We start from the raw sequence: 14,139 nt of genomic DNA on the forward strand, positions 1-14,139 counted from the left end.
TATACCTATAGTCATAAAGTACTGTCAGCATGTGTGTAACCTGCTGGATAAAAACAATGAGTACAGAGGGATTGCAGGGTAAGAGGCCAGAAAGAGTGACCAAGATGTACAACACACAAAGAATGACATTCTATATGTCTGCCTCAGCAAGAATAACTTGAGAACTCATAGTGATGCTACAAAATGGCAAATCCATTTTTCAATTTAGATATAAGTTGTTCGAATGGAGAAGTAAAAATAAAACCACAAATAAATAGAATTACAGGCGAAATGATCATAGTGGTCACAGTTTATAGTATCAAAGTGAAAAATAGACACTGTCTCTACTGAAGTAGAGATGTCTTCAACTGGCACACTGTCGCCCACATCAGGAAGCACACATGTTTGATGTTATTGTGTTCCCCTTGCAATTTCCTAAGATCACTGCTCTCAGTAACGTTGAGATGTCTATCCATGCCAATTTACACAAAGGCTATGGGTTTTAGGCTCAATTTTAGTTAAGCAAAATCTTTAAGATACAACGTCTCATTAGTTTGCTGGGTATGTTATGGTGTTTTCTGTAAAGTCTCTTTAAAAAGTTATGGAAGTTTTATGAGGACTAAATATACTTATTCTATTCATAAAATATGTTACAAGTCATATTTCAGACCCCATGGTAGTGCATTTGAGGGGAAACGTTAATTCACACATACCACACAGAGCACTAGTCTAAATCTTCAGGCTAATGAGTTACACGCGTCAATGGTTTAAAACTCTTTCTCTAAGTTTACTGACTTTTAAATGCCAAGTAGTGACAAAGTCTGCTGAAGATCGACTTTGGGATCCTGTCTGAATGCAGCACGCACTTTACTGGTTGAGTCTCTTAGGAGGGTGATGACATAATTCATTGCTACAGCACCCGCCAAACATGCACCCAGCCCCAGATTGCTTTTAACACCACCCCACAAAAGGAAAACAAAATCATCCAATGAGAGAAACTGGTAAAATGTAGCCACCACAGCAGCCAACTGTGGTCTACTCTTAATTTTACTGTTTGCAAGACAAGAAAGGACAGGTTATGCATTTCATAAGTTGCTGTTAAAGTGCAAAGAGCATAAGACAGAGAAATGTGCCGAACACTAAACCTAGAACACATATTATATGGCACTTTATGGAAATGTTTGCTTCTCATCTTGGATTATCTGAATTACCATGTGAGCGATAGGAATAATTAGTGTACATGGAAAATTTTTTTATTATTAAAAAAACTTCAGTGCTATTGATTAGTTTAAAGTTAATCTTGTGAGGGACTTACAATGTAGCTGAAAAATTATCTTTTCTCTGTGTTTGTGCAATTGATAGGGTTGTCAGTCTAAGAGTAACAGCAAAATTAAGTATTGCATTATGTTGCTAGTTACTGATTATAAAGCACTGTGAGTTACATGACTGCTGTGTTAACCAAAATAATAATAGTAAAAATAGCCTACCCTGTGCAAACATACAAATCACAGCCAACAGAAGAAAAGCAATAGCAGTAGCATACAACCAACAGGTTGCTGTAAATTGATTTTTTTATTTTAGTCTTTACTGATAAATTTGGCTGGTGTTTTCGAGCCTCTGGAAAGCTCTTATTATTATATAGTATCTGTTCAGATGAAGGTTGAATTTTAAATGGCATTATTTTATAGGTTAAAGCTTTAAGCTTTTTTCAATGTTTGAAGCAGACTTCCAAATCTTAATATTTTTGTAAAAAAATTTGTCTGTGTCTTATTTCTTCCTTTTTTTATAGTTATGTGAAAAACTGCAATCAGAGAAAGAATGAAATTATCTTAGAGCAACTTTCCAAGGCCAATGGCAGTTTAATTACAAAGCAGTACAAGCTCTGATGGGCAGTCTACATTTTAGTCAACAAGGCCATTCAGACTTAAATTGCTTATAACAAAATGATGGAGGTGATATTGGTACCAATGGTCACAATAGAAGCATATTTGTTAAAAAAAATGAGTCAAAAGAGAAAATATTGATCATGTCAACAATTTGTGGAAACAAAAATGAAAAGTAAAATACACAAGTAAAATGGATCATCTGGAGGACAAGACAGATATCAATTCAATAATGGCAGTGAGGGAGACAGAAAGTCTCAATAAGACTTTCAATTTTTGTATTCAAGTGTATAATATCAAAATAAAATGTATTGTGCCTAAGTAGAAAATGCATTTATTTCTATCTGAAAATATAATTTTCAAATAAAGTAAATAGATGGACTTCGCCCTCGTTTCCCTTGCCTCGGAGTTAAACATCCAGTTATCACATTTCATCTCTGTGAGTCCAAACGTTGACCAGAGAAAATAGAATACTTAGAAAAATTAGTTTTCTGTAGGGCACAACAATGCAGAACGTACAAAATCTCTAAATAACAACGTATTATATAAATATTGGGTTATTTTGTTAAATTCTTGGCTTCACTTCTCTCTGTATTTTACATTTTAAAAATACTACTATATTGAGATATATTTACCACTTTGGATGGTTTACAACATGAATGGGAAGGCCTGCCTACCCCTCTCTGCGGTGATTAAAATTTCAGGTTTCTGTGTGTGCAAATGTGTGTGTCTCTGGTGCTTTTTCTTTGGCTCTTTTTTTTTTTTCCTGTTATTTTGTTTTGTCCTACTCTGATTTGTTTTTATTTAATTTTATTATTTGTTTAGATGCCTGTTTATTTTTTAATAGAGGCAAGAAAGAAAGGATATGGATTGCGCTGTGTGAGGAGGTGGGAAGGAGCTGGAAGCAGTTGTGGGAAGAGAAACCATAGTCTGAATGTATTGTATGAAAAAAACCAATCGCTTTTCAACAAAAAGAAGAAAGAAAAAACAAAACTTCAGTTAGGATCATGTCTTAAATCTCAAAGCATGCTTGGATTTGAAGAGAAGTGCTGAGTGTTATATTGTAGTGAATCATTATATTGATTAACCTTTAGGAAATGCTACACTACCCTTTGGTGAGCTGGACACCCTACACTTCTCAAATTTTCCAGCAGATGGTGAACTCCTAAATTCAGTATCGGTAGACCTTCATTCTCCATGCTTTCAGACATATTTGTGTTACCCAATACTCTTCCAGTTGTTTAGCAAAGAAACTGAAGGGTATCCCAAATAACCAAACCACCCAAGGGCTACTCTTAGGGGTTTCTGGCTTTCCCAGATGTAGACTGTCACCACAGATGCACCTGGTTCTCCTATCCCTGACAGCTGTCATATGAAATGACAATAAAGCCTACAGTAGCTCTTTGGGAAGATATTTTTGTGTATAAAGAGATATCTGGTTATTCTGGCCAATTTTTCACTTAAAATAGTATTTTTTTTTTGCTTTTCTTTCCCCCACAAATGTAAAAGTGTGTGTTGCATGTGCATGTCTGTATATGTGAGGTCACATGTGTGTACATGTGTTGAAGCCCCACATAGATTCTTGGTCTCTTTGTCCATTACTTTCCACTTTATTTCCTGTGGCAGGTTCTCACAGGACTAGGAGTTTGCCTCTTCTACTAGTCAAGCTAGCTAGCTTGCCCTGAGGATCCTATCTCTCTGGAGTGCTGCGATTCCTGTAGGCCCCCACATCTGCTAACTTTTGCAAGAGTTCTAGGACCCAATCTTCAATCCTCAGCTTGCATGGCAAGTGTTTTACCTATGTAGTTATCTCCCCAAAGCACCGAAACAGTGAATTTTTAAAAGAAAGAAACAAAAAACCTTATTTTCATTTTGTTTCTGATGTGAGAAAATGAAACTTCATCACTGGAGAAGAAAATATACCTTTGCCACGGTGGTGTTCTTCATGGGTTCTAAAATGCATTTCTCTTTGCAGGCTTTTCCTGGAAATGTCAATTCTGATAGTGTGGTCCGGCATGACCTGCAGCATGCCATTGTTGCCCGTTATGTCCGCATCGTACCCCTCGACTGGAATGGAGAAGGCCACATAGGACTGCGTGCAGAAGTCTACGGCTGCTCTTACTGTGAGTGCCAAGTGTCAAGTTTACAATCGTGTCATGGGCCAACTTTGTTGAAATAGCAAACCTTTTTTTTTTAAGTTGCTTACACTCTTTAAAAATGAGCTCTCTCTGGGGGAGCAGGAGATCCCAGCTGGATCAACAACAGAGAGGGAGAACAAGGAATAGGAGACCATGATAAATGAAGACCACATGAGAATAGGAAGAAGCAAAGTGCTAGAGAGGCCCACAGAAATCCACAAAGATACCCCCACAACAGACTGCTGGCAATGGTCGAGAGACAGCCTGAACTGACCTAATCTGGTGATGGGATGGCCAAACACCCTAACTGACGTGCTAGAAACCCCATCCAAAGACTGAGGGATCTGGATGCAGAGATCCATGGCTAGGCCCCGGGTGGAGCTCTGGGAGTCCAATTAGCGAGAAAGAGGAGGGTTTATATGAGGGAGAATTGTTGAGACCAAGGTTGGATAAAGCACAGAGACAAATAGCCAAACGAATGGAAACACATGAACTATGAACCAATGGCTGAGGGGTCCCCAACTGGATCAGGCCCTCTGAATGGGTGAGACAGTTGATTGGCTTGATCTGTTTGGGAGGCATCCAGGCAGTGGGACCAGGTCCTGTGCTCATTGCATGAGTTGGCTGTTTGAAACCTGGGGCCTATGCAGGGTCGCTTGGCTTGGCCTGCGAGTAGGGGACTGGACCTGCCTGAATGGAGTCTACCAGGTTGATCTCAGTCTGCAGGGGAGCTTTGCCCTGGAGGAGGTGGGAATGGGGGGTGGGCTGGGGTTAAGGTGAGGGGGGCAGGAGGGGGGAGAACAAGGGAATCCGCGGCTGATATGCAGAACTGAATTGTATTGCCAAATAAAAAAAAATAATAAAAAAATGAGCTTTCTCTCTCTCTCTCTCTCTCTCTCTCTCTCTCTCTCTCTCTCTCTCTCTCTCTCTCTCTCTCTCTCTCTCTCGCTCTCTCTCTCTCTCACACACACACACACACACACACACACACACACACACACACACACACACACCTGCATGTATATAGACTGGGTTGTTGTCCCTATTTTTAAGATATAAATTTATAACATTTATTTAAAATATACGTTAACTGAGTGCTGGCGAGCCAAGCCTTCACCAAGTCCCGAGTTCTGTTCTCAGCACCTCATGTCTAGATGTGGTGGTTGATGACTATAATCAGAGCACGAGGCACTTAGAGGTAGGAAAACCGAAGTTTAAAGTCATCCTCAGTTGCGTGGTTAGGTTGCGACCATCATGATCTGAGATGAATAAGACCTTGTGTCAAAAAAAGTTATTTTAAAAAGAGTGCATTAAGTGACGGAGGTAGAGGGTGATTTTGCTCACTACACTGAAGTAGTGAGAACTCACACGTGACCTACCCACCATCCACCCTTCTGGCTTTGGATGAAGGGCTTAGATCAATTTTGAAGGCTTCCTTTGGCTCACTTTGGCTCTCTTTAGAAGTCAACAACTGGAATTTTTAAGGTTTTTAAATTTTTATTTATTTATGTGTATAAGCATGTGTGTGTCCAGGTTATGTATGTAGTCAGAGGACAACTATTTGAAGTCGGTGCTTTCCTTCTGTCATATGGTCATGAAGATCTTAGATCATCAGGCTTGGTGGCAAGGGCCTTTACCTGCTGAGCCAGCCTGCTGGCCTCCACCACTGGGTAGTGATGTCACTTGTATTTTACATTTTCGTAAGTTTAATTTTACATTAAAAGTTTCCTTTTAATTTAATTGTGCTTTCATCCCCCTCTTTAAAAAGTGCTTAACTATGTCACACCTAAATCTAATGGCTCCAGCATGGGGTTTTGGGGAGTGGAAGGCTGCTCTCTGTTTTTTTCTGCTTGCCACCCTTGTCCAAGGTTTTCAGCAGGAGTGTCAGTAGGTGCCTAAAAGTGCAGCAATGTTGAATCCTAAATACAGTGCTGTTTACTATGCACACATATCTGTGATAAAGCTTTATTTATAAATTAGGTATGGTAAGGGATTTTCAATACTAATCAAACAGAACAATAAACAATATGCTGTAATTAAAGATGTTTAAACTTCAGAAGTTTTGTTTTCATTTCTGTAATTTAATATTGAATATTTTGGGAAGTAGTTGACCATGGGGCACTAAATCTGTAGAAATCAAAAATCAGATAAAAGATAGGAGACTAATATATTTCTCTATCTCTTCTGCCCTCTTCTCTTCCTTTCCTATCTTTCTCCATTGCCTCCTCTTTACCTTTCCTCTGGGCCTTCTTATCTATCTGTATTTGTATTTACATCTTCTGCCTACATAAGACCTCAACCACATCAAAACTCTATCTGTAGAAGTTCCTTCGGGTCAAACTTGATGATGGATTCTTTTAAAGAAGATATGTCCTCACTTATTTTCTTTGTGAATTCATGCCAACACAAAGTCACTTTAAAGATTGCTACATTTTTGAAGCTGCTAGATAATATAAATTCTATCTGCAAACACTGGCTTCATAACATTAAATCTCCAGTATTATATTTTCCTGTCATCCCAGGAAATGTTTTTCCTATTCTGCCAATTGCACAGAGGAGGGAAAATGTTGGGAATGGACAGGGAGGGGAATGAGTTTTCTGCAAGAAACAGCCCATTAAACTTTCCCCTATCATTTCTTACAGATCCATAAACATAAATAGTCACTATAACCATAAAGTGCAAACTTCCTTTTTTGAGAAGGCTTCTTAAAATTAATGGAACACTTAATATTTTATAATAAAGAATATGTAAAGCTTTCATGTCTGTGAGGATTTAGTTGCAAAGACTCTTGCAAGCTGTAGCTGTGGAGATAATGAAATAATATCTTAGTTCACAGACAAATTCTTAAGAATGCAAGAAAGTGGCCATGGGAATTATCTAAATGTTCATACATTAATTTTATTTGATCATCATATTATACACACACACACACACACACACACACACATATATATATATATATATATATATATATATGTTCCATATATAATATAAAGAAAGATAGATTTAGCTTATTGGAAGTATGTAGCATTTCAAGGAGATGAGTTAGATCTTTGGGAGAAGCCCACACAGAACCTCAACATAAATTAAGGTCCTTCCCACTATGTGTTATGGTGTTCAGGGACACAGGAGACAGAGCATCATCCAACTGGTTTATTTTATTAAAATCTTTGTTAGAAATAGCCATATTTTTGAAATATTAATTCTTTACTCTTATTCTATTATATAAACAAATATGCAAATGGATAAACATTGCGTTGTGCTTAGTGTTTTTGTTATTTGTTTGTTTTAGAGTGGCTGTTAGTGTTTCTGATGGTGTAGATATAGAAAGTTGTGGAACTCTGCCCTCTAGGTGTGAAATGGCTCTTACTATCTTGACTTCTAAACAGATATAATTACCTGTATGAGACCCTCCCAAGATTTCTTCCACTTGTATTCCTGTTGAAAGTGGGAGATAAAGTAGGCAGTACTTTTGTGCATTGGGCTTTTCTACTCCAGAGTATACACAAGCTATTAGCATGGGCTGTGGGAGAGAGAGAGAAAGAGAGAGAGAGAGAGACCCTTCTTCATTGCTGTTTCTGCCTTTAAGTTGATCATATTATACTCAGTTAAATTCATGAGTTCTCCAAGTTAGACTTGGGTAGAGTTATCATTTTAGTATGTCCTCATTTCCTTATCTGTTGTGAAGAGATGCTTACTCATACCTCCTCAGTAAAGAACATACAATAGAGGGCATGGTATCATACTGATGTGTATAGTGTGTGTGTGTGTGTGTGTGTGTGTGTGTGTGTGTGTGTGTGTATGTATGTGTGTGTGTGCTCAACTTTGGGCAAAAAAACTAAAGTATTTATAAAGTGGTTTATATTTACATCTTCACAAGCTCTGTGAGAATTGCTATTTCTCTACAAATCCAGGCTTTTTTAAATTAATTTTAAATTCTTAGTACATGTTCATAATATCTCATTTAGTTTTGATGATGATTTTCCTGATATTTTAGAGAGGTTAGTACTGTGGACCACCACTGTTGCCTTTATTTTATTTTGAAGTGTTTATTAAAAAATGTGCTCATACTTCTGGGTGCAGCCCTTATTTATGTATGTATGTATGTATGAATGTATGTATGTATGTATGTATGTGTGTATGTTTTTATTTATTTATTTAAAAAGTCATTTAAAACAATTTTTCTCTCTCATTTGCTCTCTCTCTCTCTCTGTCTCCCATACAGCTTTCATTATGATCTCTAGACATATCCCATTTTTAATATGTTTTTCTTTAGAAGTAATCATTTTAAACTATGTATTATAAATGAGGTCATTTAAGAATCCACAGTGAAAGACTCTTCTCAGTCGCAGCTTAAATATGACAACACGTTCGACGAGTGTAGCAAGTCGAATTGTAAGATATAGAGTTGGGTTCCTCTGGGGATTTTCTGTCACAACTGGGCTTTGACAATCACAAGACAGGAAGAAGAAATAGCTGAAGCAAAACAGGAGGCCAGACTTTCCTAGGAGAAGCCTTCCATGGAGCAAACATAATGAATGTTAACATTTATGCCAATAGATATCAGTGCGGTATACGATAAGTGGAAACATAAAATTAAATAAATACAAATTAAAAAATAGCATTATAATTATTTGTTCAGTGGCCCTTAAAGGCATTAGAACCTGATTCTTAGATCCCAAAAGAAATTTGCAGATGGGATAAACAGTCTTGGCATAAGGAATGTAGCATGTGTTATCCAGGTGAACACTCCCTTTCCTTAGGTTACTCTCATCACCTTTAAGAAAGCTCAGGTGAGGGAGATTACACAGGCAGAGGCAGAGGAAGCCCTGTGGCCCCTGAGGCCAGAATGAGAGTGAGGTGGTTGCCTATCAAGGAATGCTGCAAAGATCAAAAGCTGCAAAAAAAAAAAAAAAAAAAGCTACCAGCTCAACTCCTTCCACGGAGTGTGGCCTTGCCCACACCTTGATTTCATCCCCCAAGACTAATTGGTGACTCCTGTCTCTCAGAACAGTAAAGAAACAATAAACAAAGTTTGCGATTTTTTTATAGAACAAACAATAAAGCAATGCTCGAATTAAAATGATTGTAACAAATCAATCTTTAAAAGAATAAACTCTAGAGCAGTGCCATCCAACATCCTGAATTTGTTCCCTCCCTGCTTTAGGGACTAGCCACAACTATTTACCAAAGAACTCAACATCCAACTATGACAACTATGACAATTGAAATAGTTAACTTTGCAATTGTTTAAAATCCTTTGAGGTTTGAATTTAAATAATATGACTACTGGCTGTAAGTTAGAGTGAGCAGTTGGAAGAACAAAGCCATCTACTTCTTGATATTTTCCTTCCATGCTGGTTTGTGATCCATATAACCTGTAACTGTTATTTTTTAATTTTTTTAAATGATGCCTCTGAGCATTTTTCCTTTGTTTGGAAAACAACTTAATAATCCTAGGAACTCTTTGCTGTCTAACAGGTAATGACTACCTACTCCTCTGAACACACCCAAGGTACAGATCACATTCTTTGCTGCCTGTTTTTTAAAAACCTGAAATAACATTCATTTCACATTTGAAAGATGTGAAGTACATTCATTGTAAGGAAACAATGTGTGACACATTGGTGATTAACTTTCCAGAAGTTACTACTGTTTAAATGAATACTGAAATCTGAACTAGAATGGAGCCTTAGATGACTCTGCTGTACCTGAAACTCCTGTTCTCTGGAGGACTGCCTTTGCCTTCGAGCAGAAAAGGCAGTCTGGGGAACATAGATCACACTTACCCTCCCACTTGCCTCTATTAGTAGGTAGAAATTCTGTGTGCTCCCAGGTCTCAGCAAGGATGACTGTAGCCTAGAGTACTCCTGTGGAAGAGAGAAATGCATTCTTTCATCCTCCTAAAATGCCTTGAAGGCTTGTCTGGGATCCTTCTTAATCTAAGCTAAGGGGAGAGAGCAGAGGGCGAGCACTCTGCTGAGTGAGCATGTTTGTATTCCATGCTCCCCTGGTGTGTGTCCCTCTTACTTCCTGCGGTTCTTCCCTGATCATTTTGGCATCTGAGAAATTAGACTCCTTCCAGGTTGAAGACAAAAGTTGCCTCTAGTTACTCCAGATGGAGAAGTTTAGTTCCAGGCCATCGCTCTGCAGTCTTCATGTCTTCTACTGTTCTAGGTCCCTGACTTCTTTCTAATATGAGTTCCAAATCACAGCTTCTAACCTCACTTGCTCCGTTCCCTCTGCATTTAGTTCCTTTCATGTTAACTGAATCAAATCCATGCTGTAGTTTTAAAATCTTACTGATGTAGACCGCGTATATTATCTCACTTGGCCTTAATCCTGCACTGACACTGACCATTTTACTCCTCCACATTGGAAGTATGGTCTGAAGTACAAAAGAGAATCCTCCATTTAATCATTTAATGCAGTCATATATGGCTGCCTTATGTAAGCTTTCCATTTACAGAGGACAAACACACTGTGATGTTAATTTCCTATAGTAAATTCTAAACTAGTTTTGAACCAGAGCCTTCACAGCTGTTAGATTGAGAATTCAGAGTATAAACTCTTGTGCTATGATAATATTTATATGTACTCCAATATGGATGAGTAATTACTAAAGTCTAGATAATTTACCCTGTGAAAAACCATGATAGAAAGTTGACACAGGTATAGAAAATTATATATAAAGGGTCTGAGAATAAATGCTACACTGATTGTGTTCATCTTTTCATACTGGGATAGTGCCACATCTGCTTTCCAATTACAGCGTCCTCTTCCAGGGGCCATAGCTAATTTCTATAGATATGTTCTACCAAGACAAAAAAAAAAATACCTCCATGTACTTAGGAGTTTGTTCAGAAGGTTTTTTGGTAGAAAGTTCCACAAACAGTAAGCAGTGGAACATGAATTTGGTTATGACAGCAGAGCTGGTTTTATTTAGAAGTTCAGAGAGATACACATTGCCTAAAAAAATATACCCAAGCTTAAGGTGGTAACCATCCATTCTCAACATACATTGACTGAGAACTTTATGGTCCAAACTGTGTGTCTAGCTTTACAAAGCCTCTGTGTGTATGTATGTGTGTGTGTGTGTGTGTGTGTATACTTCAGTATATTCACATGCCCTTTTTAAATGTCACTAGTCATTGGATTTAGGATGCACCCTAATCCAGGAAGAATTCCAGTTAATGAATGAAATCTGCAAAATTATTAAATCAGTCAACATTCTATATTTCAATATAGAGCTGAATTTGTTTATTAAACTCTGCAACAGTTGAGATTAGTTCAGCTGGGTATAGAAATAAACAGCTCTAAAAGAGAACCCTTGTTGTCCTGTTTAAATTACATGTTTAATCTTTTATGGGGCAGAGGGTACCCTGCCACTTGTGTACTGTGTTTTCAATCACTCTGATTTTATCAGGGAACATTTCCTAATTGTCATATGTATTTGGTCATTTGGAACCAACTAAATCATGATCCCTGCCCTCCAGAAGACCATGTTTTGAAGGAAGATGATGAGTCAGTAGATGGTAATGGAAGCATGAACAAGCAAATTCATCAGCATGGGTAATGGGATAAAGCATAAGCCAGCCACCTTTTAAAGAATGACAAGATAAAAGAGTATTTCAGATAAGAAATTTATACAATAGTTTTTTTCCATGCTACATATTGCTAAAATGAGTGCGTGTAGTAAAATGAACTATTTTAATATTGCCTAGCATATTAATACATTTTTATAAAGATTAATCAACTTGATGAAAAAATTACATTACACTATAAAGTGTTTTGCTAATTTACTTCAGAATGCAAATATGATCATGTCACATCTATGCTTAAAGAAAACTGATAAGGTTACATGGACTAGCAAGTCTATAATTAATTTCAAATGTATTTTCTCTGTGTTTGTATGAAATCCCACACCTAGCCAATGAATGGCAACTGATGTCTGCTGGAGTTGGGGAGAGTCAGTTTTCTTCAGGGATGTGATCCCTGAGAGGCTATCCATGCTCCAGTGAATGGTCATATGCCCATACACATACAGGTAGCACGGGGTAGACTTATCCAGCTTAAAAAACAGAACACATGAAGTTGGGAAGGAAAAATAGTGATCTGCTAGGGCAGACATTGGAGAGAAAAGAATTTGAGTAGATTTTATCAAAGTACGTTATATGTATACATGAAATTTTCAAACAATAAAAAATATAATAAAACCGCCGGGCGGTGGTGGTGCACGCCTTTAATCCCAGCACTCGGGAGGCAGAGGCAGGCGGATCTTTGTGAGTTCGAGGCCAGCCTGGTCTACAGAGCCAGATCCAGGAACGGCGCAAAGCTACACAGAGAAACCCTGTCTCGAAAAACAAAACAAATAAACAAACAAACAAACAAAAATATAATAAAACCTACTTGAATATGGGCTGAATATAGTATATAGACAAAACCCAGCTCAAAACCTGCTTCTGTCAAAGAAATTTTATTGGAACACACAAAGGAACAAAATAAACTACATTTTATTTTTTTTTAATTTTGGAAAAACCTTATTTTATTAAGTAGATAGACATAAAATGTTCAGGATAAATTTAGAATTTAAAAAATAAAGTAACATCAATGATAGAAACATCTTACCTAATATGCTATGTTGTGGGAGCCCATTTTTAGGTTCCTCATGGCTTTACCCAGCAGGTCCGCATAGAGAGGATGATTAGAACCATGGGCCTGAGTGCAGGTGTCTGAGATGGTCTGCACTTGGCTGTGCTGAGAAGGGGACTTTTGCTCCACCCCTTGGCGTTTCTGTGAATACCCTGAGGCACGGTCAGGGCTCATTGGAATAGGTTCCAGGCCCTCTCGAGGCTATCCTTTATTTTCTATCTGTTCATCTACACAATCTAAATCCTTCTGTCTAACATTTCCTGCTGCTCACACTCAAGAAAACTCTGGGGAACTATGGGGTTGGTGGGTAAACGCCCTGCACTATGTATGATATATATCACTTTAATGGTCAAAAGGCACATATATCAAATTTGCTTTTACTGTTGACTAATCTCTTTTTCTGTTCACTGGATTAAAGTCCATGTACATAGGCTATTGAGAAAGGAGCTTAGTGAATATAGGGTGAATTATTGAAATGAAAAATCCTCATTCATAGAATCATCAAGGCCAGGTGGTGGCTAGTGTCCAAAACTGACCACATTAACTCAGCATTAATTTAAGTTCCTTTTGACTTTGGCAAGGGTTACACACAGGCTTATGTTAGGAAAGTGCTGGTGACTAGAGCCTTGTAGGCGGTGCTCTGAAGTTGTAACACGTGGTAGTTGTAAGTCTGTGGGTCCTGATGCCTCTGTAAACCTTGAAGCTATGCTAGTCACAAAATGTACACGTAGCCTTGAGGGGGACTAGAGAAATAAAGAAATTTTGGCATATTTCAATCTCCTACTGTTTTTCTCTGAATGTCTAGCATGTCTGTGTGCAAAGTTTAACAGGAGCAATCTAACCCAAAGGTAAGAGAGCAGAGGGTACTGATACAGTGAGAATGCTGAGATGTCAAGCTTATGACCTGCTTTGTCACTCTAGAACAATCTGATGACCCAATTCAAGAGGCTGTGGTTTTGGCAAAAGTCGATGAAAAGTTACTCAGGCAGTCATCATCATCATAACCCACAAATAATCATGATATTTACAGCAAATCAAAGTGAGGGAACACATCTATTTTTTTTTTTTCTGGTTCGAATCTTCTGACTTCTTGTTTTTTCTTTCATTTTTCTTTATTAAGAAATTTTCTACTCACTCTACATACTATCCACAGATCCCCTCTCCTCCATCCTCCCACCCCCCAGACCTCTTTCCCAAGCCACCCCGCATCCCCACATCCCCCAAATCGAGGTCTCCCGTGGGGAGTCAGCAGAGCCCAGCACACTGAGCCTAGGCAGGTCCAAGCCCCTTCCCACTGCACCAAGTATGTGCAAGGTGTCACACCAGAGGCACTGGGTTCCAGAAGCCTGCCCATAGACCAGGGACAGATCCTGATCCCCCTGCCTGGGTGCCCCCCAAACAGTTCGAGCCAAACAACCATCTTCCATATCCAGAGGGCCTATTCCAGTCCCATGGGGGCTCCACAGCCACCAGTCCACAGTTCATG

The 14,139-nt window shown here is 38.4% G+C and overlaps 1 protein-coding gene across 1 annotated transcript in view; it reads left to right on the forward strand.

Annotated features, from left to right (window-relative positions):
• Cntnap2 (contactin associated protein 2) overlaps nt 1–14,139 on the forward strand; it is a 1,578,963-nt gene that overhangs the window by 801,635 nt on the left and 763,189 nt on the right. The window contains exon 4 of the mRNA XM_052721500.1: nt 3,838–3,985. Within this exon, the coding sequence (XP_052577460.1) occupies nt 3,838–3,985 (148 nt within the window). The remainder of the gene's footprint in view (nt 1–3,837; nt 3,986–14,139) is intronic.

The sequence above is a fragment of the Peromyscus californicus genome, unplaced genomic scaffold, assembly GCF_007827085.1.
Source record: "Peromyscus californicus insignis strain IS unplaced genomic scaffold, ASM782708v3 Scaffold_6__1_contigs__length_162567912, whole genome shotgun sequence".
Classification (NCBI taxonomy): domain Eukaryota; kingdom Metazoa; phylum Chordata; class Mammalia; order Rodentia; family Cricetidae; genus Peromyscus; species Peromyscus californicus.